General features: G+C 41.4%; 1 protein-coding gene across 8 annotated transcripts in view; it reads left to right on the top strand.

Moving 5' to 3' along the window:
• TLE1 (TLE family member 1, transcriptional corepressor) overlaps window positions 1-22,929 on the top strand; it is a 104,951-nt gene that overhangs the window by 49,966 nt on the left and 32,056 nt on the right. For 6 of the 8 annotated variants that reach the window (XM_024252190.3, XM_024252188.3, XM_024252187.3 and 3 more), the window contains 5 exons: window positions 4,447-4,651; window positions 5,384-5,400; window positions 18,150-18,266; window positions 22,006-22,059; window positions 22,569-22,721. In XM_024252190.3, the coding sequence (XP_024107958.1) occupies window positions 4,447-4,651; window positions 5,384-5,400; window positions 18,150-18,266; window positions 22,006-22,059; window positions 22,569-22,721 (546 nt within the window). The remainder of the gene's footprint in view (window positions 1-4,446; window positions 4,652-5,383; window positions 5,401-18,149; window positions 18,267-22,005; window positions 22,060-22,568; window positions 22,722-22,929) is intronic. The other 2 variants (XM_063714252.1, XM_063714251.1) reach the window with 1 other exon arrangement.

Below are 22,929 nucleotides of genomic sequence, written 5' to 3'. Positions count from 1 at the left end.
TGGTGTGCACCTGGAATCCCAGGTATTTGAGTGGCTGAGGCAGGAGAATCGCTTGAACCCAGAAGGAGGAGATTGTAGTGAGCCAAGATTGCGCCACTGTACTCCAGCCTGGGCGACAGTGAAGACTGTCTCAAAAAAAAAAAAAAGTGTGCGTAAATTCTCCTGATTGGCAGAGCTATTGGGTTTTGGCTATATAGTAGTATCAGTATCACTTTTTCCTAAAATATATTCAAGTAGCATCCATACTTTTTCCTTTTGTTGAAGGTGATAAGTACAAGATTGTCTCAGGTAAGCCTTGTTGAGAGAAAATGGGCTTCCAAAGACAGATGGGACAGAGGAGCACTGTCCTTTTGGAGATAGCTGTTTTATTCTTCTAGATTTGGCCCCTCTACTCATTTAAATATATATTTTATCTTAGGAATGACACTTTATAATGTTAAGCATCTACTTCTGAGAAAAGCCAGAGCCGACACTGTTAGGCGTGATTCTTCTTAACATGCTTCTTTGGAAGAGAGCTGGGGGCAAGGGATAGTGTCCTTTTGCAGATATAGGACAGGCATTGAGAAGGGGGGACAGGAGATGGTACTCAACGCAGTCTAAGCGTAGACTCCCCCATCACTGCCATTAGGCCTGTTGGTGAGGGTGGATTTGTCTCTGTGTATGTAGTATCAGGCGTTCTCAAGAGCATTTGGTTAGCTGAGCAGTGGGGGAAATGCGAAGTCTTCAGTAGAGAACGACTTTGCCCTTTTCCTTTCCTATTCTGGAGAACATGATTGAGCTGCTGGGGTTACAGGAGAAATGTCCTAGGAAACAAAAGGTTTGTAGCCCTCATTCTGGCTCTGAGCCCCGTAGCAAGCCTCTTGGTTTTGAGCCAGTATCATCTGTGAAATGGGTAGGTATCATGATACCTACCCTTCCTGCCTCAGATGTGTTCCAAGCTTGTGCCAGACGATGGACACTTAGATATTATCTAGGAGCACTGCCCTGCAGAAACAAGAAGTCAAATATGAGGTGGAATGGCCACATTTCCTAGAATCACGACATCTTCAGCAGTTGTGGTCCATTTGATTGTTACTTAGTACTCCTTTCAATTTGATAGGATTTTGCTTAATAAAAAAAAAGAAGCTTTCATTGTAGCCAAGCAATGGATGGAAGAACCCAGTTACCTCTAATAACAGACAGTGAGCTGTTTGTTCAGGGGACCTAGAAGGTCAGATTAGGGTAGAGGTGGAAGTTACCCATGGCCAGTTAGGCTGTTGAATGTTGCTGTTGATAGATATTAGTCAAACTGTTGGGTTTAACCACAAAAGTTTACTTCACAGCTGTGGCAAAGCCCCATTATGCAAGCCAACACCTCTTCACAGTAAGATATCAGAATCTGCTCCCAGTTCATCTTTTTTTTTTTTTTTGGAGACCGAGTCTCACTCTTGTCACCCAGGCTGGAGTGCAGTGGCACGATCTCAGCTCACTACAGCCTCTGCTTTCCAGGTTCAAGCGATTCTCCCACCTCAGCCTTTCAAGTAGCTGGGATTACAGGCATGCACCACCACGCCCGGCTAATTTGTTTATTTTTAGTAGAGACAGGGTTTCACCATGTTGGTCAGGCTGGTCTCAAACTCCTGACCTCAAGTGATCCACCTGCCTCAGCTTCCCAAAGTGCTGGGATTACAGACATGACCCACCTTCCCCAGTTCATCTTTCTGAAAGCTAGCTTGGATTTATGGGAGGGGAAATCTTTTTTTTTCTTTTCTTTTTTTTTTTGAGACAGAGTCTCACTCTGTCGTCCAGGCTGTAGTACAGTGGCGTGATCTCAGCTGACTGCAACCTCTGCCACTCGGGTTCAAGTGATTCTCCTGCCTCAGCCTCCCGAGTAGCTGGGATTACAGGCATCCGCCACCACACCTGGCTAATTTTTGTATTTTTAGTAGAGACAGGGTTTCACCATCTTGGCCAGGCTGGTCTTGAACTCCTGACCTCGTGATCCACTCGCCTTGGGCTCCCAAAGTGTTGGGATTATGGGGGTGAGCCACTGTGCCTGGCCGGAAATCTTTACTTTCTTAGTATCTAAATATTACCAGAGTATGTTTGGTCTGACATAAGAATCCCACCTCTGAAGTCATCTTCTGGTGACTCCATTCTAGATTTTTAGGGGAGTGGGGGAAGCAGGGAGAGGGGTGAGAGGGTGGCATCCTCCACCCTGTAGTTAGATTCCTTCCCCTCTGCTTAGCCTCTCTCATCTTCTTTTAATTAGTGCTGTGCTTAATTACCCGCTGCACTTGCTTGTGTATGCATCATTGCATTTCCCCCCCCAGAAGCCGGACATAGCTCTTACTCTCCAAGTAATGATAGTAATTGCTGGTAGGGCAGTCCTGTTCCTCATCCTTCTCCAAGCACATTTCTTATGGCAGGTGTCTAGTTCCTAATTAAGTGCTAATGAGCATGCCTAGTGGACCGTGATGCCACTGCAAGCTCCTTCAGTTTTATGTCTCACTATTGCCAAGCTCTTAAAAGGTGACAGAGCAAGAATTAGTGTCTTTGGGATGACAGGAAGGTGATTTTATGCATAAAGAAATTATTATGATCTCAAATGGTGAATGAGTAGTTTATACTTTCCAAGAATGCTATGAATGCTGCCTGTTCTGACCTCACCCCCTTTTCCATTTTGCTTCTAATTAGAACTGTGCTCTCTTTGAAAAGAATGAAAGTTTATAAAGATGGTTGGCTAGCTCTTAGACATTTTTATGTATTTATTTTTAAATAGAGATGGAATCTCCCTATGTTGCCCAGGCTGGTCTCAAACTCTTGGGCTGCAGTGGTCTTCCTGCCTTGGCCTCCGAAGTGTTGGGATTATAGGATTATAGTGAGCCACTGTGCCTGACCCTAAACATTTTTAGAAAGATTGGAGTGCTTGAAAATTCATTGTAAAATTTCCACAGACACTGATTTCTGGCCTTAAGATGGTGTTTTCTCTAACTTTTGAGGCTAGGAACTGTGTTTGGGATTCCGTTAAAAATCAGTGGGCTGGGTAGAAATGACTGAAGATCTGGCATGAAGATTTAATATATTCAGTGCACGCAAAGGGATAATAAATAAAATGAGTAATTGAGTCCCAAGGAAGTGAGCACAAATCAGAATCTGAAGAATTTTCTAACATTACACCTTAGAAATTGAGCCTTAATCGTTTTTACTGTCTCATCAAAAATAAGTTTTATATTGGACAGCTGAAATGTGGCCAGATTCATGGTGCAGGGGCCATTTCTTGGACACTTTTTCATTTCATACAATGTGCTTTTAAATATAATGTATAAGAGCAATGATACTGTGTAATGAGAACAGACTTAGAACTTCTGGAATGGGCTAAGTGATGGGGGCAGAGTGCAGTCATGGAAAAGGCATTTGGGAACGGGGGCTTGGCTCACTGGCTGGAGTCCCACACATAAGTGCTTTCCTCATCCACGGTCCTACCCATTCTAGGTCTCAGTATTTTCATCAGTCACAATGAAAGAGTGGGTTTGAGGTGTGGAGCTTGGTAGGAAGGAAAGGATAAACGGAGTTTCGTCTCTAATGTTTCTTCCAGCGGCCACAAGCCTGGCTCCCTGAGATCCTCTCCCCTGTCTATGGCGGCATGGTAAACAGCAGTCTTAAGAGTTGCTCCTGTACTGACTGCAGTCCCCTGTCGCCTAGGGATAGAGTTTCAGCAATTTAGTCAATGCCTTTGAGCCTTCATTCCTTCTGGGAAATGGGAGTTGCCATACTTCCTCACAGTACTGAGAGGGATTGATGGAATAAGGGGGCACAAGTGCCTTGGTGGTGCATGAAACACCCACCCAGATTACTGTGTCTTCCTTTCCAAATTCTGTTCCTTAGTGATAGTATTTTGGTTTTGTCTCATCATACTACTGTTGGTAAGTCAATGCAAGGGTGTAGGGTGAAATGGAGTTACCTGGTGACAGGTTGAGAGTATGGCTACTATATTGTGGGATGCATCCCCACCCCCATTTTAAACCCTCTGAAAACAGCGTGAGTTTGAAAATCTGTGGCATCTTACATTCAGTGACATGCTGGATCTCATCCCTGGAGGCGCATGAAGACAGAACTAGCTCATGTTTACTTACTGATGTAGCCAGCCTTGCTTAATAATAAACAGCTCCCCTCTTGGGGTGAGTGATACCAGAAAGTGACAGTGTAGATGTGAGGATTATATTTTGGGAAGATGGGAGAGGTAATTGAGCAGGTGAAAGCTTTTGATGAACTGAAAGCACTAATTGCATTTTTTTCCCTTTCCTCTCTTTCTTGGCTCCTTTTGTGTGTTTGTTGAACCTCCTGTTCTGTTTCCGCCTTCCCCTCCTGTCATGTCTGTTTTCCCCTGGATGCCGCCTCCATCGCCATCACTGTCACCACTACCTCCTCCTCCTCCTCCTTTTTCTCTCTCATCACCACCAACAGCAGCAGCAGTTGCAAGCTCAGCATCTTTCTCATGGCCACGGACCCCCAGTTCCCCTTACGCCTCACCCTTCGGGACTTCAGCCTCCTGGAATCCCGCCCCTCGGGGGCAGTGCCGGCCTTCTTGCACTGTCTAGTGCTCTGAGTGGGCAGTCTCACTTGGCAATAAAAGATGACAAGAAGCACCACGATGCAGAGCACCACAGAGGTGAGAGGCCGGGCAAGCCAGATTAGGACTTTGTCCTCATACTCTTACAGTGCTGCAAAGTTGTGTGCATCGCTAAAGAGAGCCCCAACCTATACAGAGAGCAAACAATGAGATAAGAGGAACTGTCGCAAAGCTTTCCACTGAAACACAGGTCACCCTGGAAGTTTGCAGGGTTTGCTGTGGGCATCTGTAGATTTCTCGATCTCGTTAGATTGCAGGCATCTTGACATCTTGGCAACTGCCTAGTTAATGCCAGTGGCCTGTACCATATTATGGAAAACTGTTAACTGCTTAATTGGGTAATTTTCAAAGAAAGTAATGTTGTTAAATGGGGCGAAATAAGAAGTTAAATTTGAAAGTGAATGTGTTCAAATGAAAGGTTTGATAATTGCATCTGTTACTACTTAGTTTCATAGGCTTTAATTCTAGTATGCATTAAATATTGGGCAAAATTGCACTTGACTAATTTTTTGAAGAAAAGTAATTTATTCTGTCAAGAAATAAAAAAATAGGCTTTGTGTATGGTTAAACTGTAAATCTTATGTTTACAAAATACTGTAATTTTCAGGAAATCACTGTATTAGGAATGTGCAATGACTTATATAAATAAAAGCCATTTTTAAAACTGTTTGGGGCTTGTGTTCTAATTATTCCCCCCTTTTTTTTATTTCTGTTCTTGCCTCTGTGTCTGAACGGGCATGTCTGTGCGTTTCTTGGTAACCTCGGGAGCAGACAGAGAGCCGGGCACAGTAAGTACTCAAACGCCTGCTGCACACACACACACACACACGCCCATATGGTCCCCTTCTGACAACACTTCTTCACACAGGCACAGACAGACATGCATACTCTCCCTGTCTCTCTCAGTGACCTGGCTTTTTTCTTTTACTTTTTTTCCTGTAAAATTTCTTTTTCTTATATGACTGTTTGCTCTGCTCTTGTCTTTTTATAAAACTTGCATCAGACAAGAGGGGCATAATTTGGAGGCAACACTATTTGCTGTGATTACTTACTTGGAAATACACTTTGATCTGTATATTCCCCTGCCTCACTTTAAAAGTGTTAATGGTTGCATTCTAAGTCTGGTTGGCTGTGGTTTAAAAGAATATTCATTTTTATATCTTAAATCAGTTTTAGAGGCAAGAGATCACAATCCCTTTGTCAAGTTGGTTAGTAATGTACTATTTCTACTTAAACCAGTCATTATCCTCTGCGGATGCATCTTGGTTGCTAGGTTTCCATATCTTGTTTTCTTTGCATAATTGTCCTTGGAATGTGAACTTGATCTTATGTCTATTTTAGACATAAGAACTGAGCGTACCAGTAAGCTCTTAAAAAGAAGGAAATTCAGTGGACAGGGCTGTGTGCATAGAGTTCATGTTTTCACCAGCCTAAGTCACACTCATTTTTCATGTGTACATTTGATCCGTACATGCATCTGCCAGTTAGCTCTGGAGAGACCTGTACTTAAAGTGTGTCTCAAATGTTGTGTAGCAAATAGAATTCAGCCCCTTTTCAGCTGGGATAGCCTACAGGTTTTGCCTCCTTTCCTTCTTTGTGAACATAGCAGTATTTTGACCGTGTTTAATATGGTAAAAAACAAAACAAAACAAAAAAAACACCGGGATACTGAACATTTAAATAATTCTGATAACTTTTTTGGTATAAGTTTTGGGGGGAAGATAAAAGTTCAGGGGTTTTTTTTCCCCCTCTTCTGTGTAGAATAGTAGCTACTTTTAAAATTGTCTTTGAGACAGATCTTGGTATATTTCATGTATCTGGATGTGCTTGGAGGAGTGGGGAGTGGTTGAAGGAAAAGGTAGCTAGTTTTAAAATTCTTGTCCTATAAATTGCTCTGGAAAATGTTGAGAGGGGGTTGGGGGGACAAAAAATTATAGCTAGGAAATAAAATATTCTACACACAGAGTACAGATAAGTAAACTGGCTTTAGTTTATGGAGGAAGCCTTATTGTTTTGCCATTCCAGGGTTCCTATACATAGTCTTTTTTTTTTGAGATGGAGTCTTCGCTCTGTCATCCAGGCTGGAGTGCAGTAGCACTATCTTGGCTCGCTGCAACCTCCGCCTCCTGGGTTCAAGCGACTTTTCCGCCTCAGCTGGGATTACAGGCCTGTGCCACCACACCTGGCTAATTTTGTATTTTTAGTAGAGACGGGGTTTCTCCATGTTGGTCAGGCTGGTCTGGAACTCCCGACCTCAGGTGATCCGTCTGCCTCAGCTTCCCAACGTGCTGGGATTGCAGGCCTGAGCCACCATGCCCGGTGAGATAGTCATCTTTTATGTCTGTTCAGTAGAGTGTCAAATTAAAAAACCTAACCCTGGATGAAATCACAGAAGAAATTTGGGGAAACCCCATGCCCTTTAGGCTGTTATGTGTTCTAAATCTATTGAACTTATTCTAGCTTTGGGACTTCAATTTAACATGTTTTCTTCAGTACTCTTGTTCCACCTTAAATGGCTATGTTCATTGAGTGCATACCATATATGTAAGGCATTATGGGACACGCATCTGCAATTCGAGGTATGTAAGCATGCAACAAAGCCCTTTCCCAGAGAATCGAGGAGGAGTGAGTGACACAATTACTAAAAGAAGCAAGACTGGAGAAAGTTTCAGCAAAAGTTCTATAACTTACTGGTATCAGAATTGTGGAAGTGATACCACATGGTATGTGCCTCTCTGAAATGCCAGGGGTGTGAATAGGCAGAGGTTTGTATGCTTAAGCTAGTAGAGATGTATTTTATACCTCTGTGTCTTTCTGAATTTCCGAATGTGTCCGATAACCTCCTGTTGGTATTTTTGACAGAAAAATATATGCAAGTACTTAATTCATGGGTTCATTGGAGTGGGTGGAGGGAGGGTTATTGGTTGCCCCTTCAAGAAGTATGAAGCAGTTCTTGAGTTACAGGCAACTGTGGGTTATTTTTAAGTCTATAAGTTAGGGTTAGCAGTCAACGAACTTTCTAGTTCAAATGTGGATTTATGTGTTTTGGACATGTATCCTTTTTTATATCAAATTTTTAACAAGTTCTAATCATTTCAATGAATATTTTCAGAACAAGTATATATGCTGTGTTTCCTGCCTAATTACTGCAGAAAACTGTTGGGCAGTGATGATTAAAATGGGAAAACTACACTAATTGTAACCTAAACATTTAATTCAGTCCATAGAGAGGAATTAAATTGTTCACTGTCGACATAAGTGGGATTTTGCTACAGTTATATAAAATTAAGTAGCTCTTCAAACTTTGTATAAAAATGAGTATGAAAAGCAGTGGATAATGAGATGATGTGTACTATTAGTGCCTAAAATACTATAGTACTTATCTATTTAATAAAGTGGGTTGAATTAGAAAGTCTAATTTTACTTGGCAGATTAAGTCAGCCAATTGCTGTTTGCTGCTGTTTTTTAATCCAGTGAAAGGTTAAGGATGGTTGCTACAGGCCAGTGATTTTCAAAGCCTTATGGCCTCATGATCTTGATACCCTTGAAATCAAATTATTGAGGACCCTGAAGAACTTTTTGTTTATCTGGGTTATATTTTGATATTTACTGGGTTAATATTTTGATTTTTGATATTTACTGGGTAAGAAATAAAAAAAAGTAAATCACTTAAACAGATGAAGAGCTACTTAATTTAAATTGTGTTAATACAAATAACATTATTAGTGAAAAATAACTTTTCCAAAGCAAAAAAAATTATAGTGGGAAGAGTGGCATTGTTATGTATGTCTACAAATGTCTTGAATGCCTTGTAGTTTATTATAAAGTTTTAAAGAGGATAGCTGGATTCTCATCTTCTGCATTCGCTCTTTTGTGGTATTTAGTTGACGTTTAGGAAGAAAATCTGCCCTCATAGATTTGCGAGGGTCTCTGGGACCCTTAAGGGAGCCTTGGACCAAAGTCTAAGAACCTTGGCCATAAATAAGACAAACTCCTTACTGTTTTTTTTTTTTCTTCTTCTTTGTCTTTCTATATTGAACATATTATTTATACCAAGTGCAGAAATCAGAGACTGATGGGATCCACAGAGAATGTGGGTGTGTATGGATTTTTATCTGTGAGCTTAAAACTGGTTGGTAGGTAGTTTGTTTATTTTTAGTGGCAGAAATTAATTTGCTAGTTAAAGATTTTATGGTAGGAAAACAAATGAGCCTTAAATAAGCAATCTGTTTTAATGTGAAGCCTAGGAAATAGAAGTGCAATCAGTGCACTGCATAACAACACTTCCGTCAACAGTGGAATGCATATATAATGGTGGTCCCATAAGTGTATAACACCGTATTTTTACTGTACCTTTTCTATGTTTAGGTGTGTTTAGATACACAAATACTTACATTGTGTTGTAGCTGCCTGTAATATTCAGGACAGTAACATGTACAGGTTTGTAGCCTAGGAGCAGTAGCCTAGGTGTGTAGTAGGCTATACCACCCAGGTTTGTGTAAACACACTATTCGATATTTGCACAATGATGAAATTGCCTGACATGGCTTTCTTACAAAGTATCCCTGTTGTTTAGTGACACGTGGCTGTTCTAAGAGTGAAAGTTCTTATGGAAACTACCTTAAAGTTTCTTATTTCTGAAAGGGATGAATGATAAAGCTAGCAACTTTATAGAGGTTTGGCTTTGGTTTAAAAAATTATTTTGGCTGTTTTAAAATTTTGATATCTGTTTTTTCTTATATAAGTGCAGCTCTTGAGTAGAGAAATATGAAATGACCTAAGAAAGGCCATTATTTCTTAGTAGCATTCAGTAGTAATAAAAACATAACTTTAGATATTTTAATTAATTTAAGGATAAATTACATTAAATTTTGGCTGAAGGGAATGCTATTTTTATCTGCTTGAAAGAATTGACAAAAAGTTGTATGGTTTAAAAAAATTTATAATAGGGCATGCTTTTAAATACTTTGAGTCGTTTGACAAATATTTGTTGAGCCCTGACTATGTGCCCAAGTACTGTTTGAGGTACTGCGTATGTTTGCTATCATTTTTCAGTGATCCGTTTTATGTCACAGTTAAACATATGTTGAATGTAAGGCACTGAAATACCTAGCTAGTGTGATCACTGTTTGGAAAAGGGAGGAGACTCTGGGGGAGACTCCAGAACAGACGGTGTGTAGACCTACGCAGTGGTATTCATGGATGGACTGGGTGGGTCTGTGCTCATTTGCAGAATTCTGGGGAGAGATTATAACTCATCAAATTCTCAAAAAGGGGTTCCTAACTCAGAACAGTCTAAGCACCACTCATCTGTCTTTCAGGTCACATGGCACAGCACCATGGTTTTATCAAGGAGGCTGGGTGCATCCGGTCACATAGTTACTTAGTTAACAGAGATTGAGAGTTAGTAATCTGAGGGACCATGTTGTCACTCTGTAATTGACTTCTAAAATCACCAGGAGTTTGTATTTAGAACTTGCCTAGAGATAATTATCACAAACATCACCTTGTTTTATATAAAGTGGTTTCTTTCTTTTGTTACTCTTCTCTAGCTGTTCTTGACTAGTTAATTTTGTCAGAGGCAGGACCAAATCCTAGTTAGGACCACCCATCCATCACTTTTTCTCAAAATGACAACATTATAGAAGGCAAGGAGGAGTTCAGATGTGAGACTTGCTTTGGAAAAGAATACTGTTGGTCTTTTTCTGGAAAAAAAAGAAAAATCACATTCATTCCCAGAGGACCATGGGAACCATGGTGGCATCAGGGATGGTAGAATGAACATGAGTTTTGTACAAAGGCAGACTTCAGTGGAATTCTGGCTACACAGGCAAGGCTTTTTCATCCTTTTGTGCCTTCCTAGTCCCATCTATAAATGGTGATAGTAGTGGTTGCCTCACAGGGAGGGGGTTAGGAGGCCTCAGGTGGGAGGGTAGCAGACAGCATAGAAGGTGCTTAGGGAATGCCCTCCTCCCACTGCCGTTTGCAGAGTAGCACGACAGCAGTGAATGCATCATTCATTACACTCAATGCAGTTACTTCTGGGTTTCTCTCCTATTTGTTTTTTAAATTAAAACAATTTTCTTTTAATTTTTGTAGTCAGAGTCTCAGTATGTTTCCTAGGCTGGTCTCAAATTCCTGGCTTCAAGTGATTCTCCCACCTTGGTCTCCCAAAGTGCTGAGATTACAGGCATGAGTCACCGCACCCAGCCTTGGTTTTCTCTTCCTTTTTAAAATACACATTACACAGGCAGTTATGGAAATAAGGGTCCACGAACCAAGGTGGCAGTTACTGATGGTTCTCAGCATGTCAGCACCGTGAAACTGATCTCAGCTGCTTGTTAACGTGATCACTTTCCTGATAATCAAATTTCTCAAAAGTAGACACAGCCTAGGAGGTGCTGTTTTTGCCTAAATATTTATGAATTAATCTTGACCTGACATGTTAAGAGATTGCCTGGAAATAAAGGCTAAAACTGAGATGAGTCACCTAAAATTTCAATTTTTGGGCACAATGGAAAACACTTAAGTTTTCTTAAGCAGTCTCCTGGGCAGGTTTCCCTTCTGGCCAAGTTTAAAACTGCTTAAAAAAATGGTTCTTCTTTGAGAAAGTTGGCATCACTGCTGTGAGTAGGGTGAACCCTTGAAAGCCCCAGTGGTTTCTAGATTGTCAGGAGCCTGTACCAGGTAGAGGTGTCTGTTTACTGTGGTTGCAATAAGTCAGGTGGATATCAGGGCCTTGGTGGGACTGGATTAACGTTCAGGTTTTATCTCACTGTGATTACGGTGAAAATAGGGCATCTTTAAAAAAAAAAAAAAAAAAAATTTTCCCTCCAAAACCTCTTTTTGACTTGAGTTTGTGCTCTGTAATTAGAAAACCTACAATTGTGAGCAGGTTTTTTTCTTTTGTCCCTATAATCTTTTTATCATTTCCTCACTGGGACATGGGTGGACAAAAACTCTGTGTCCTCATCTGAGATGAGGAGGTATAAATTGTAAGTGCTGTCAGATACACAAGATGACTTAGTCAAGCTCTGATCTAATGGTTTTTTAGTTTCAGGGCCATTTCTTGCATTAGCAAGTATCTCAAAAGGGGCTGGAGAGCAAAGAGGCACAGAAACAGCTAAGCAGCTCTTAGAAACCATGCTTTCAAAAAAGCTTTGACATAGAGATTTTGTTTTTGCTGTGATTAGGTCCTGAGTTGGGGAATGGCAGTGTCATGAGGTTATTTAAAAATTAATTTTAAATAATTGTATTTATTGTCTGCTCCAGAGTTTGTTTTGCTTTGCCTGGAGGAGGGAGAAGGGCCAGCTACAAATGAGAGGGTGGTGACGAAGGCATCGTGGTTTTAGCACCCTGTCCAGCCTCAACATTAACCGGCCCTGTATGTCACCTGCACGGCTATCTTTCCATGAGTCCTCCTGACTGAGTCACCCACCTGCATTCTACAGTGATGAGTTGCAAAATCGAGTTGCAGGAATGCGCTGGTTCTTTCCCATAGTTTGCATTTAAACTGTGTGAAACATCAATGTGTGCCCTTCAGACTGGCTGCACAGGCAGGGTTCTGAGATATGATATGGTTGCCAGTGGACAGATTTTCAACTTTGTCCATGTTGTTAACAAGTGGGGATCTCATTAGTTTTATGGGTTAAAAATACATTAGTCGAAGTGTTAGGCAGAGTACGTGAATGACCAATTGGACCGTAGCAAAGAGTACAGCGCAGGGTGATGGCTTAATTGACACCAGGTGTAGATGGAGAAGGCACACAGATGTGATGGGGTGTGTCGTTACCTAATTGTTTTAATGTTCACCGAGAAGTTAATTGTCAGTGTGGAGTGTGCTAGTAAATTAGGTTCCTACTGCCTTAGTGTAACTGAGGATAAATGAGGTGTCACGAGTTTCCAATCTGTACCTCTGACACAAACACTTTTCCTGCGGGGAGGAGGAAGTTCCCAAGGGGAATCAGCATGGCAGCTAAAAAAATCCATTTGAATAATGTGCTTTATTTTTGCATTAGGGAAACCTGTCTTGCTTTTGCTGTATGCATGAATGGGTTTTCTTTTCCATTTTGCTGCTGGTGGTTTCAGGGTTCGAACTTGCTGGCAGAGAAGTTGCTTGGAGGTCTTAGGATTCATGAAGGCCTCTGTAACTAGTGTTTGATAGCATTGACAGGGCAGCATTTTATTAAAGTTGCTTTTTTTTTTTTTCCCATAGTTTATGGTGATACTAGATAGTTCATAGTAGATGTGAACAACCATTACTGTTAAATTGCTAAAGAAAAGTCAAATTCTTGGAACAAGACTATAAAGACCGGTTTTTATCCTTATTGAAGTGGCTGGGTCTTTGCTGCCTTGGTCTTGAATAGGTGTTTGGAGCATGAAATAGACACATCACTTGTGTTGAATGGTCAGGATAAAGTAATACAGAGTCCCAATCTTAACATTTTCTTTTGATGCCACTGGGTGCTCTCTGAGGTTCAGTCAACACACCTACTTACATTGTAAGTTCTTACATGAAGGTATGGTTTCATAATTGTGTTGGAATGTTTAGTTTTTTTTATTTTAAAAGAATATATTGGCCTCTCACATCCAGGAAATTCAAACACTTCGCCAATTATCTGGTTACCTTGAGGCCATTGAGCTACCACAGGGAAAGATCCTGGTGTGTGTTTAATAAAACATGGTTCCCACAGTTAGGAAATTGTGCTCAGAATTTGTCTCAGAATGCACACAGGCTGTAATATCAGAAGATCTGCCATTCCTCTTTTCTTCTGACCAGCTCTTTTGCTGTCATAGCCATTCTATTCTGTCATCCTATCAGTGCAAGTTAGATGTAACCCTTAGGAAGCATATATTAATAAATAGCAATTTGCTTGTTGCCAGTGAAGATGCCCTCTTGAGATCTGGTGTTCTCACAGAATTCCAGATTTTCATGAGAGAGAGAGTCTCTTCTTATGGAGTATATGGTTTCTCTGTTCTTGCACCTCATCTAATCATCTCAAGTACTTTCTATATAAAAGTTATGCCAGTTCTGCCCATTTCTGGACCCTCTTTATGTTTCTGATACTGAGCATTCTAGGAGGATCTTTTCTTTTAGACTTCTCAGATATGCTTCTCCCTTTATGTACAGGGTACTTGACCCTGTACCCACAAGTGTATGCCACACGTAGGTGTAGAAAATTATTTGGTTTTAGAATTTTAGTTTGTTTTGAACAGTGTGTTTTCAGCTGATTTGCCCAGGTTTGTAATGTCCTCCGTGGGCTCTATTACTCCTATTTTGAGTTTCTGTAGAAGACGTAAATAAGGTGATTTTGTTTATTTTCTAATTTTAAATAAAGGAAAACTTACATACAGTCTAGAAACCTCAGTCCTTGGGACACTTGTAATAGAAGTCTGTCCAACATTTACAGTCTTTAAAAAAATCCTGGCAGATATTTACATTTTACCAGCTGCAAGGTGAAATAAAACATTGGGTTTCTTGGCTGGAATTAGAGTATATCAGTCAGTATAGTAACACTGGTTCTCATGTTGATCAAAAAGCTGATTCTCGATTAAATATTTATTTGGCAAATAAATATTTGAAAAATGAATTCTACTTGATGAATCCTATTTGGTAGATTAAAATCTCTCAAAATGTAGACTCTAGGAAGAGGTGTCTGCAGTGGCAAATAGGTCTGTAGGATGATTACCTGTGGTGACTGGCATGCCATGAAGCCTGTGTGTACCTGGGCTGCTTTGTCACTCTCTGCTGAGGCCTTTTTCAGTGTTAATTTTGGGTTCTGAGTGTCAAGGCAGGAATTTGGGACTATTCCTGGTTCATTTTAAAGTAGACTTTAAAATGTTCATTTAAAAATTACACGTTTCTATTTTTGGTATGGAAGGTATCTAACCTGATTAAAGCAAGGCATTCTGTTGGTTAGGAGGTGGGTCAGAGAAACCATGCGTCAGGTATTACGTCACATTAGAATGTTAAGTGCAGTAGTTGAAAGAGCCAGGGTGGATTTCAAATAAATTTTTGGGTACAAGTGTTCCATGTATGTAAACTTGAGTTTAAAAATCACTCTTCTGAGAGGGGAGGCACTTTGGCTGTAATAGGAATCAGCAGGTGGTGGACAGAGCCGCTTGGCCTCAGGCAAATCACCTCTGTCTCTGGACATCCTAGTCCTCCAGATTAAAGGAGCAGGAGGAGGAGGAGGAACGAAATGTCTCAATGGTTGCTTTGGCCTCTTCTCAGGTTTGATTCCAGTTATTTTCTGTGTTTAGAATGCATGACCATTTTTATTTTTTTGATTTTTATTTTTCATTTTATTATTTTTTTGAGGCAGAGTCTCACTCTGTCACCCAGGCTGGAGTGCAGTGGCACGATCTCTGCTCATTGCAACCTCCACCTCCCAGGTTCAAGCGATTCTCGTGCTGCAGCCTCCTGAGTATCTGGGATTACAGGTGTCTGCCACCACCTGGCTAAATTTTTTTTTTTTTTTTTTTTTTTAGTACAGATGGTTTCACCATGTTGGCCAGGCCGGTCTCGAACTCCTGTCCTCAGGCGATCCGCCTGCCTCGGCCTCCCTAAGTGCTGGGATTACAGGCATGAGCCACTGTGCCCGGCCTCATGACCATTTTTAAATAGCTTAATGCAAAGCAACCTCTGTTTCATTCTTCTGCAAATGGTGTCCTCATAAATGTTGCCTCGATTTGTTAGACTTGGACCCAGACAACATAGCTTTCAAAATTTTGGAGGATCAAAATGACAATTTAGTCAATACCCAGGTTTAATCTCTGAATTCTCAAAATATGTATAAAGTACCTCTTAATGGCCATCAAAATGACTGTATTCTACCCTGGAGCCATAAGCAACACACAGTAGGGGGTGCACGAGGAGAAATCACAACATGAGGGAAAAACACCTCAAGAAATGCAGTACCCACAAAGTCAATTTTAGGTTTCTGGGAACAAATGAGGGAATCATGAAGGTAAGGGTCCCCCAGGCAGTAGTTTAAAAACCAGAATGTTTGCTGTTGCTGCCAGTGAAGCTCATTAGGCTGGAACTGTTTGCTCATATCAAGAACAACAATGAAAGCCGCGTCAGGGCTGGAAGAAGTCAGGGGCAATTATACACAGAAAACTGGGTTCATGGGAGCAAGAGTAAAAGGAAGCGGTCTGTTTTTGGTGGGGTAGCCTTTAGGTAGAAAGCCTGCCGGGCGTCCGGCAGCTGTGTGGGCCAGGGATCCCTGGGTCTGAGTGTGGCGTTTCTGGGCCTTTCCAGCCCACACTCTGCTGCCTTGAGTCAGTTTTACAGCATCAAAGGTATGATGAGGCATCTTGTTTTGTAACTTGTTGAAGTCTGCTGTTAATGGGGCCCATTTTCAGATAAGCAGGGGTGCTAATTACTAGCCCTGTCCACCACATTTGGAGGAACTTTCAGAGCTTTTCAAAACCTATTCAGATTATAAGCTTCATTTAAGCCGCTCAAGTGGAAATTACAGTAGTAACTTTGAACACATAGACACAGAGGCCTCAAAGCTTGACAGTCTTAAAGGTCCAGCCACGGAAAGGTTATTGTTTCTAACAGAAATTGTATTGTTTCTAACAGAAGTGTAGTTTACTTTTACGTTCACAGTACCGCTTGACATCATTAAACAACAACAAAAAAAACAAGACATTAAGAAGCTGTCTTGGAATGGCCCTGTGGCGTGGATGCGCAGTGCTGATGACAGCAGGAGGGCTTGGAAGGCTGGGGAGAGAGACTTGAACTTAAAACTGGTCAGCACACACAGACTCTGTGCCCCATTTTGCTGGGCACTTGGGCGGATTTAAAGTTGAATAAGATACAGCCCTGCCCTGGATGCTGCTCAGAGTCTGGAGGAGGAGATCTTGGGTCTGAAGTAAACTAGGAGGGGTGTATTTAAACACGTTTCCCATGTGTGAACAAGCAGCTGCTGCCCCGGCCCAGCTTTTCAGAGGGCGTGTTAGCACTTTGCAAGAGTTAGGTCTCCTGCAGCCTTGTCAGCTGTGGGTCTGGGTTGGAGGGGTTAGCTTTTAGCGGACATGTATCTAGGTAATTAGTTCAGGGATCCAGCCGGCTCACCTTTCAGCCCCAAACACTGTGGTAAAGACATTACTTTGAGCTTCTCTATATTGAATTGCATTGGTCCCTCCCAGCTGCTTTTATCTAAGCCTCCTGGCATTTGTGTAGCTTGAACAGTCATGAATAAAAGAGCCCAGCTCCTTTAGAGTCAGTCCCTGAGGCGGGCCAAGAGGCTTGGGATTGCCTTCTGGTCCCCAGTTTTGATTTCCTCCTGCATATAGTTGAGCTGGGAACAATCCTCCCATGGTGGGGTCCATGGTTTTCAGGGGAGCTTTGAGGGCTGGCCACCTGGCTGATTACCTCTGGCTGGTTAGGAATGAAACTCACGGCTTTTAAAAAGGTACCATAAAATATTTGCTCCTGTTGTATACTGTTGCATTAGATGTGGTCTAACTTAAAGGTATCCCCCAGCCCCTTCTATTTTAAATTGCGGCAGAGAAAGGTAACATAATTGTCTGTTGGCCCTGGAGACTGTCCTCTTAGTTCTCAAACATCTTTCAGAGATTGGGGTTATCTGGGCTTTGTGAAAGGAGGTTTTTGCACAGCTCATTCAACATTGTTCAGGGCAGTAACACATCACTGAACAAATTGCCCCCTTGCATATGCTAATCCCACACTTAAAAGAACTCATTGTAACATGTTCTGATGCTTTAGCCTGAGGGGAGATGGGAATTGAAGAGATGTCAGATCATGTCATGTGACCCCAAAATATCTAAAATGCCTGTTTTCTTTGGGTCAACAGTTCCTACTCGGCATATGCGAATGAAAGTATCCTGTGTGGTTTGTGGAAAAGATTAGTCCTTGTTCCTGCTTTTGTGTGTGGGAGCTGGCCTTGCTATTGAAGATTCACTGGCTGAAATTCCCCCCTTGGGTCTTAAATTTCAGTGCTATTGGCGAGGAACACCAAGTCTTATTTTCAACAATAAATTAAAAGAATTCAAAAGAGTTCCTTCATTGTTGCTGTGGAAAATGTGATTTGCCTTTTAGGAAACCATGCTGTTAATCCCACCGCTTCCTTTGTGCCTTTTTAGAGTGGTACACATTGACTCTTACAGTTAAAGAATATGTCTAATAGAGTAATCTCAAGATTTGCTCATAGGCCATTCATATTCCTGACCAGGAAGTCGCAGTGGGAAAGAATAAAAACACATCCACATACAACACAGCAAGCTCCTATTTCTCAAACAGTAAATAGAACAGAAGCACATTTCCAAGGAGGCCTGAAGAATCCACCTAGCTTTGGATGGTTTGATTGCAAAGTCAGGGTCTCCCTTTTAAGTGTGTAAACCTGTAGATACGTTTGCCATCAAAGTCTTTAGATGAGATGAATTAAATGGAATGAAAGGCTGTGTAGGTATCACCTTTCAAAAATAGTTCTCACATCGAGGTTGGGTTTTCATGTGTACAAAGAGGCTTGGGAAGAAATCTTTGATTAATTTTTTTGTCTTGCAGAGTAATTCCCTCCTGGTCCCAGACAGTCTAAGAGGCACAGATAAACGCAGAAATGGGCCTGAATTCTCCAATGACATCAAGAAAAGGAAGGTGGATGATAAGGACTCCAGCCACTATGTAAGTAATTGAAGGACTTGAAATAATATTTGTTTGCTTACTGCTCACCTGAGTATCCAAGTGTACTCTAAGATCTTAGTGATAATTCCATGTCCTTAAAAATAATACTGTAAAGAGGAGAGGTTCTTACATTGTAGGATAGTATTCCCTTTGGGGCTGTAAATTATGCTTCTGCCGGGCTCAGTGTTAAGCTTTAGACTTCCTGCCTTTGTTACTCAAAAGGGAATATGAAAATGCAGGGCTGGCTTTGTGGGCTGTGCGGTTGCTCAGGGCCCTGCTCTTGTTAGGAGTCCCCCCGGCCCCCCTCCTCCCTTAGTGTAATGCTCTGATCTCACCATCTTTGCGTTCTCAATTTTTGAATAAGGTCTCTGCATTTTTCATTTTGTCCTGGACTCTGTGAATTTAGTAGCCACTCCTGCTAAAATAGAGTAAAAATTATAGTGTCACAAAAGCTTTGTGGATGCTGTTCTGATAATATAGGCTCATGCTACTTCTCAAGGCAGAGCTCAATGTCTTCCATAGTGAGCATTCTAGTGATCTAAGTTCATGGTCAAAATGGAAGAAACCCCAGAGGCATCTCGTTTAAATTCTGTAGATGAGATCACTCTACTGGTTGATGGAGTGAGGGCTCTTGTCACAGATCCAGCTAAAACCACATTCCAAAAGGAAACCAAACCAAGCCAGATGGCCATTGGCTCTGTTCTCAGGGTTATAAACATTGCAGCCGATGTATGACTTGGAGTTGCCTGTGTGTCCCCGAGTGTCTGTTTCAGGATGGTTGCATTCTCAGGAACAGTATGAAAGTAAAGTTGCTGAATTGGGGCTACGTCCCTGATGCCCTTGGAGGAAGAGGTGTCTACTGTGCAGGCTATGTGGAGGTCTAAACACTACACAGAGGATAGTGTCTCCTGCTGGCTGGCCTAAGCCTATAGCTGACGATAGGTACATCTTTTTGAGTACCACCTGGAGTTAGTGCCAGGTACCTTGTGATTTTTACATGGATTATTTCATTTAACTCTTATAACATCCCAGTGATTTGCTGGAGCCAGCTGTAGTATCTCTGCTCTTCGGCACTATGCTAAGATGCCCAAACCCAGCTCCAGTATTGGATTATTTTACCAGAGATCCTCAAATTAGTTCACACTTTGCACTATGCTTTAATAACATACTAAGAAACAAAGCTGTTGGTTCTCCCCACCCTAGCCCAACACTTTTTAGCACATATCATTCTCCCCTTGCCTGTTGCCCAGAGGTGATGTCCCATGCATGTACTTTCATTGTGTACTTTCAGTGTTAATAAGAAAGTTGGAAGGTTTATGACATGCAGAGATTTGCTGATGTAGAATTCTGAATTGCCCTTCATGAGGCTGTTGTGTATAGTAAGTTATTTAGTAATGAGTGCTCTAGATTCCATAAAGCTTGGCATGGCAGTTTTGTAACCTGCATGTACTAGGTTTGTCTGGTTGGATAGATGGTTAGGGACCATGTGTGGAGAGTATGTTGGAGAATCTGGAACAAAGGCCTCAGACTTTAGATCACTGATGATAGACATGTACTGTCCTGTGAAGGTTTATATTTGCAGAAGGGTCCAGTACAAAGCTAAGATTTAAATTACAGTAAACTCACTTCAGAGTTCCATTGTAACAAAGGAATAGTTTGCTACTTTTTGCTAGTTCCTTCTGTGTACTAAATTAGCCATTTTCATAATTTTCTTTTTAGAAGAGAAACTCTTTTAGTTTATATTTTTTCACCACCACCACCCTTAATACCTGGAAACATTTGTGCTTTGCTGTGGGCTTTACCAAGAGAAAACAAATTTTCGTTAGTATTAGTTTTGTTCTTTATTGCATGAAAATATTTATTTCAGTAGACTGTTATTTAGGATTACCCAGGCTTCCTCATTCGTTGTAATTTGAAGTTGTTACTAGTGAATTGCATGGTCCTGTAACCATGGCTAAAATATATCTTGTAACACACTATTGAAGAAAATAAATTGGGTCTCCCACGTGTAGTGCTCTGGGTATGATTAGGAAACAAATCATTGAAGACCTGAATTTAGAGTTGAGGGTAAACTTTCTAGACTAGATTTGTGGGCCTACTTCAGAAGGCCAATGTGGATAATATTTGCACTTGTTTGTACTAATATTTTTCAGGTATTATTTCTATATTCTTCACTGACAACAACATCAGTAAAAGAATTGTTTAGATCATAAATTCAAGACCTCTTCCTTTCCAAGAATTCGAACCCATTGAGATGTCCTGCTTTTTCCATATGCCTACATTGTATAATGTATTACTCTGCCCTAAAGGACATGAGACGTTTTGGCTAAGAAGGTAGACTTTTTCAGCCTGCCTCAAACTTGATGTAGGGATGATGGCATCATTGAATTGTTTTTGTTGTTGTTGTTGTTGTTTTGAGACAGAGTCTTGCTCTTGTCACTCAAGCTGGAGTGCAATGGCACAATCTCGGGTCACTGCAACCTCCGCCTCCCAGGTTCAAGCGATTCTCCTGCCTCAGCCTCCCGAGTAGCTGGGATTAACAGATGCACACCACTAAACCCAGCTAATTTTTGTATTTTTAGTGGAGACAGGGTTTCACCATGTTGTCCAGGCTGGTCTCGAGCTCCTGACCTCGTGATCCACCTGCCTTGGCCTCCCAAAGTGCTGGGATTATAGGCTTGGGCCACCACACCCAGCCCGCATCATTAAATTGAACAGTCTTTATTTATTTTTTTGCGACAGAGTCTTGCTCTGTCGGCTAGGCCAGAGTGCAGTGGCACGATCTCAACTCACTGCAACCTGCACCTCCTGGGTTCAAATGATCCTTGTGCCTCAGCCACCTGAATAGCTATAACTGCAGGCATGCACCACCACACCCGGCTAATTTTTGTATTTTTAGTAGAGACAGGGTTTCACCATGTTGGCCAGGCTGGTCTTGAACTCCTGGCCTCAAGCGATCCATCTGCCCGCCTCGGCCTCCCAAAGTGCTGGGATTACAGGCGTGAGCCACCATGCCTGGCTGAACAGCTTTTCTGAATCTTTTCCAAACCCAGTGCTACCTTGGAGTTTCCTCTGATTAGTAAATATCATAGCTTTATGAAGGGACAATGAGAGCCCTATTGCAGAATGCCAGTGCCCTTCAAATATTGCCATCTATTATCTTTCCAAAAATACTTCAAGCTGATTGCTAAAAAGGTTTATTTTTAATTTACTTTTTTGTTACTTAAGAGAAAAAGATTGGATTTTGTTTGCTTATTCGATCCACCAGCTAGCTTTGCGTGATTCTTTTTTTTTTTTTTTTTTGCATTAACTAGTAATCCCATGGGAAAATGGTTTCCCTTGAAATCATATGGAAAAACTCTGATACGAGGGTGTGCAGATCTCAAATTAGAGATTTCAGCCCTCAAGAGAAATTCAGCTGTTGCAACCATTTACTGAGCTCTTACAATCTGCCAAGTATTTGCAACTTGCCGTCACCTGTAAACAAGTTGTGATTGGATAGTTGGTTTGCTACTGCTACAGAATTCCTGCCTGAAGCTTTGCCTAGCCCCAGGTCAGATGAGAAGAGGGGGAAGATGATGATAATTACTAGGGCTGGCAAACTGATAGAGAGCCTGCAGGCCTGTCCCAGGTAGTTTTTTTAGTCTGTCTGCTACCAAGAACTATAGGAAGAAATCTAACTGTGCCTCAAACCTATTCTTAGCTTTTAGTAAATGGCGTTAATGTTTCTTTTTTCCAGGACAGTGATGGTGACAAAAGCGATGACAACTTAGTTGTGGATGTGTCTAATGAGGTAACCATTCTTTTCATCAAAGTTTATCTTCAGAATGATTTGAATAATGTTATGAAAAAAACTAACAGTGAATGAAGGAAGTAGAGCCCCTCGGTGGGGGGACCTCTTGCAACTTTTTACATTAAGAAGTTAATGGTTGCTCATGTATGGAGCAATAATGGTCTAACTGACATAAAGTTTTATTTCCTTTAAAAAAACATATTTCTCTAGACATTTTGAATGCCTAAGTTGGATGTTTGGCTCCCCTTTCCTTCCAGTGCCCTCTAGGCAAAGTTCTTAAGCCTGAGGCACAAAGAGGGATATGACTGTGGTGTTGTTTTCTATGGCATGTTTGCAGGTATGTTTGTAGACACCATATTGCTCGTTTATAACATGGTGTTGGTCACCTTGTACAACCCCAACCCGAAGGACTTTCAGCTCTGTCCTTAAATTTAGAGAATGAGTGTGGAAGGAGAAAAGTCTGTCTGTTACAAGCTAAATCACGAAAACTTTTGATTATGCTTGTTGAGGACCCTTCTTCTCCGCGAGCAAGCCCTGCCCACTCGCCCCGGGAAAATGGAATCGACAAAAATCGCCTGCTAAAGAAGGATGCTTCTAGCAGTCCAGCTTCCACTGCCTCCTCGGCAAGTTCCACTTCTTTGAAATCCAAAGAAATGAGCTTGGTAGGTAAAGAAAACGGACACTTGCCTATTTGGCAGTGTGTTTTTCATTGTGGACTGGAGGACCCTGAAGTATTGGAAATGTGGGGGTTTTGCTGCTTGAGGGTTGTATTTTTAAGAGTTTAATAGTGAAACTCATCCTTCTGTTCTTTGTCACCATTCAGGGTTTACTTTTTCTCCTCTCGGTCATCTCTGTTCGGCCATGATTAGA

Source organism: Pongo abelii, chromosome 13, assembly GCF_028885655.2.
Source record: "Pongo abelii isolate AG06213 chromosome 13, NHGRI_mPonAbe1-v2.0_pri, whole genome shotgun sequence".
In the NCBI taxonomy this organism is placed as follows: domain Eukaryota; kingdom Metazoa; phylum Chordata; class Mammalia; order Primates; family Hominidae; genus Pongo; species Pongo abelii.
This window is presented reverse-complemented; position numbering and strand designations above follow the sequence as displayed.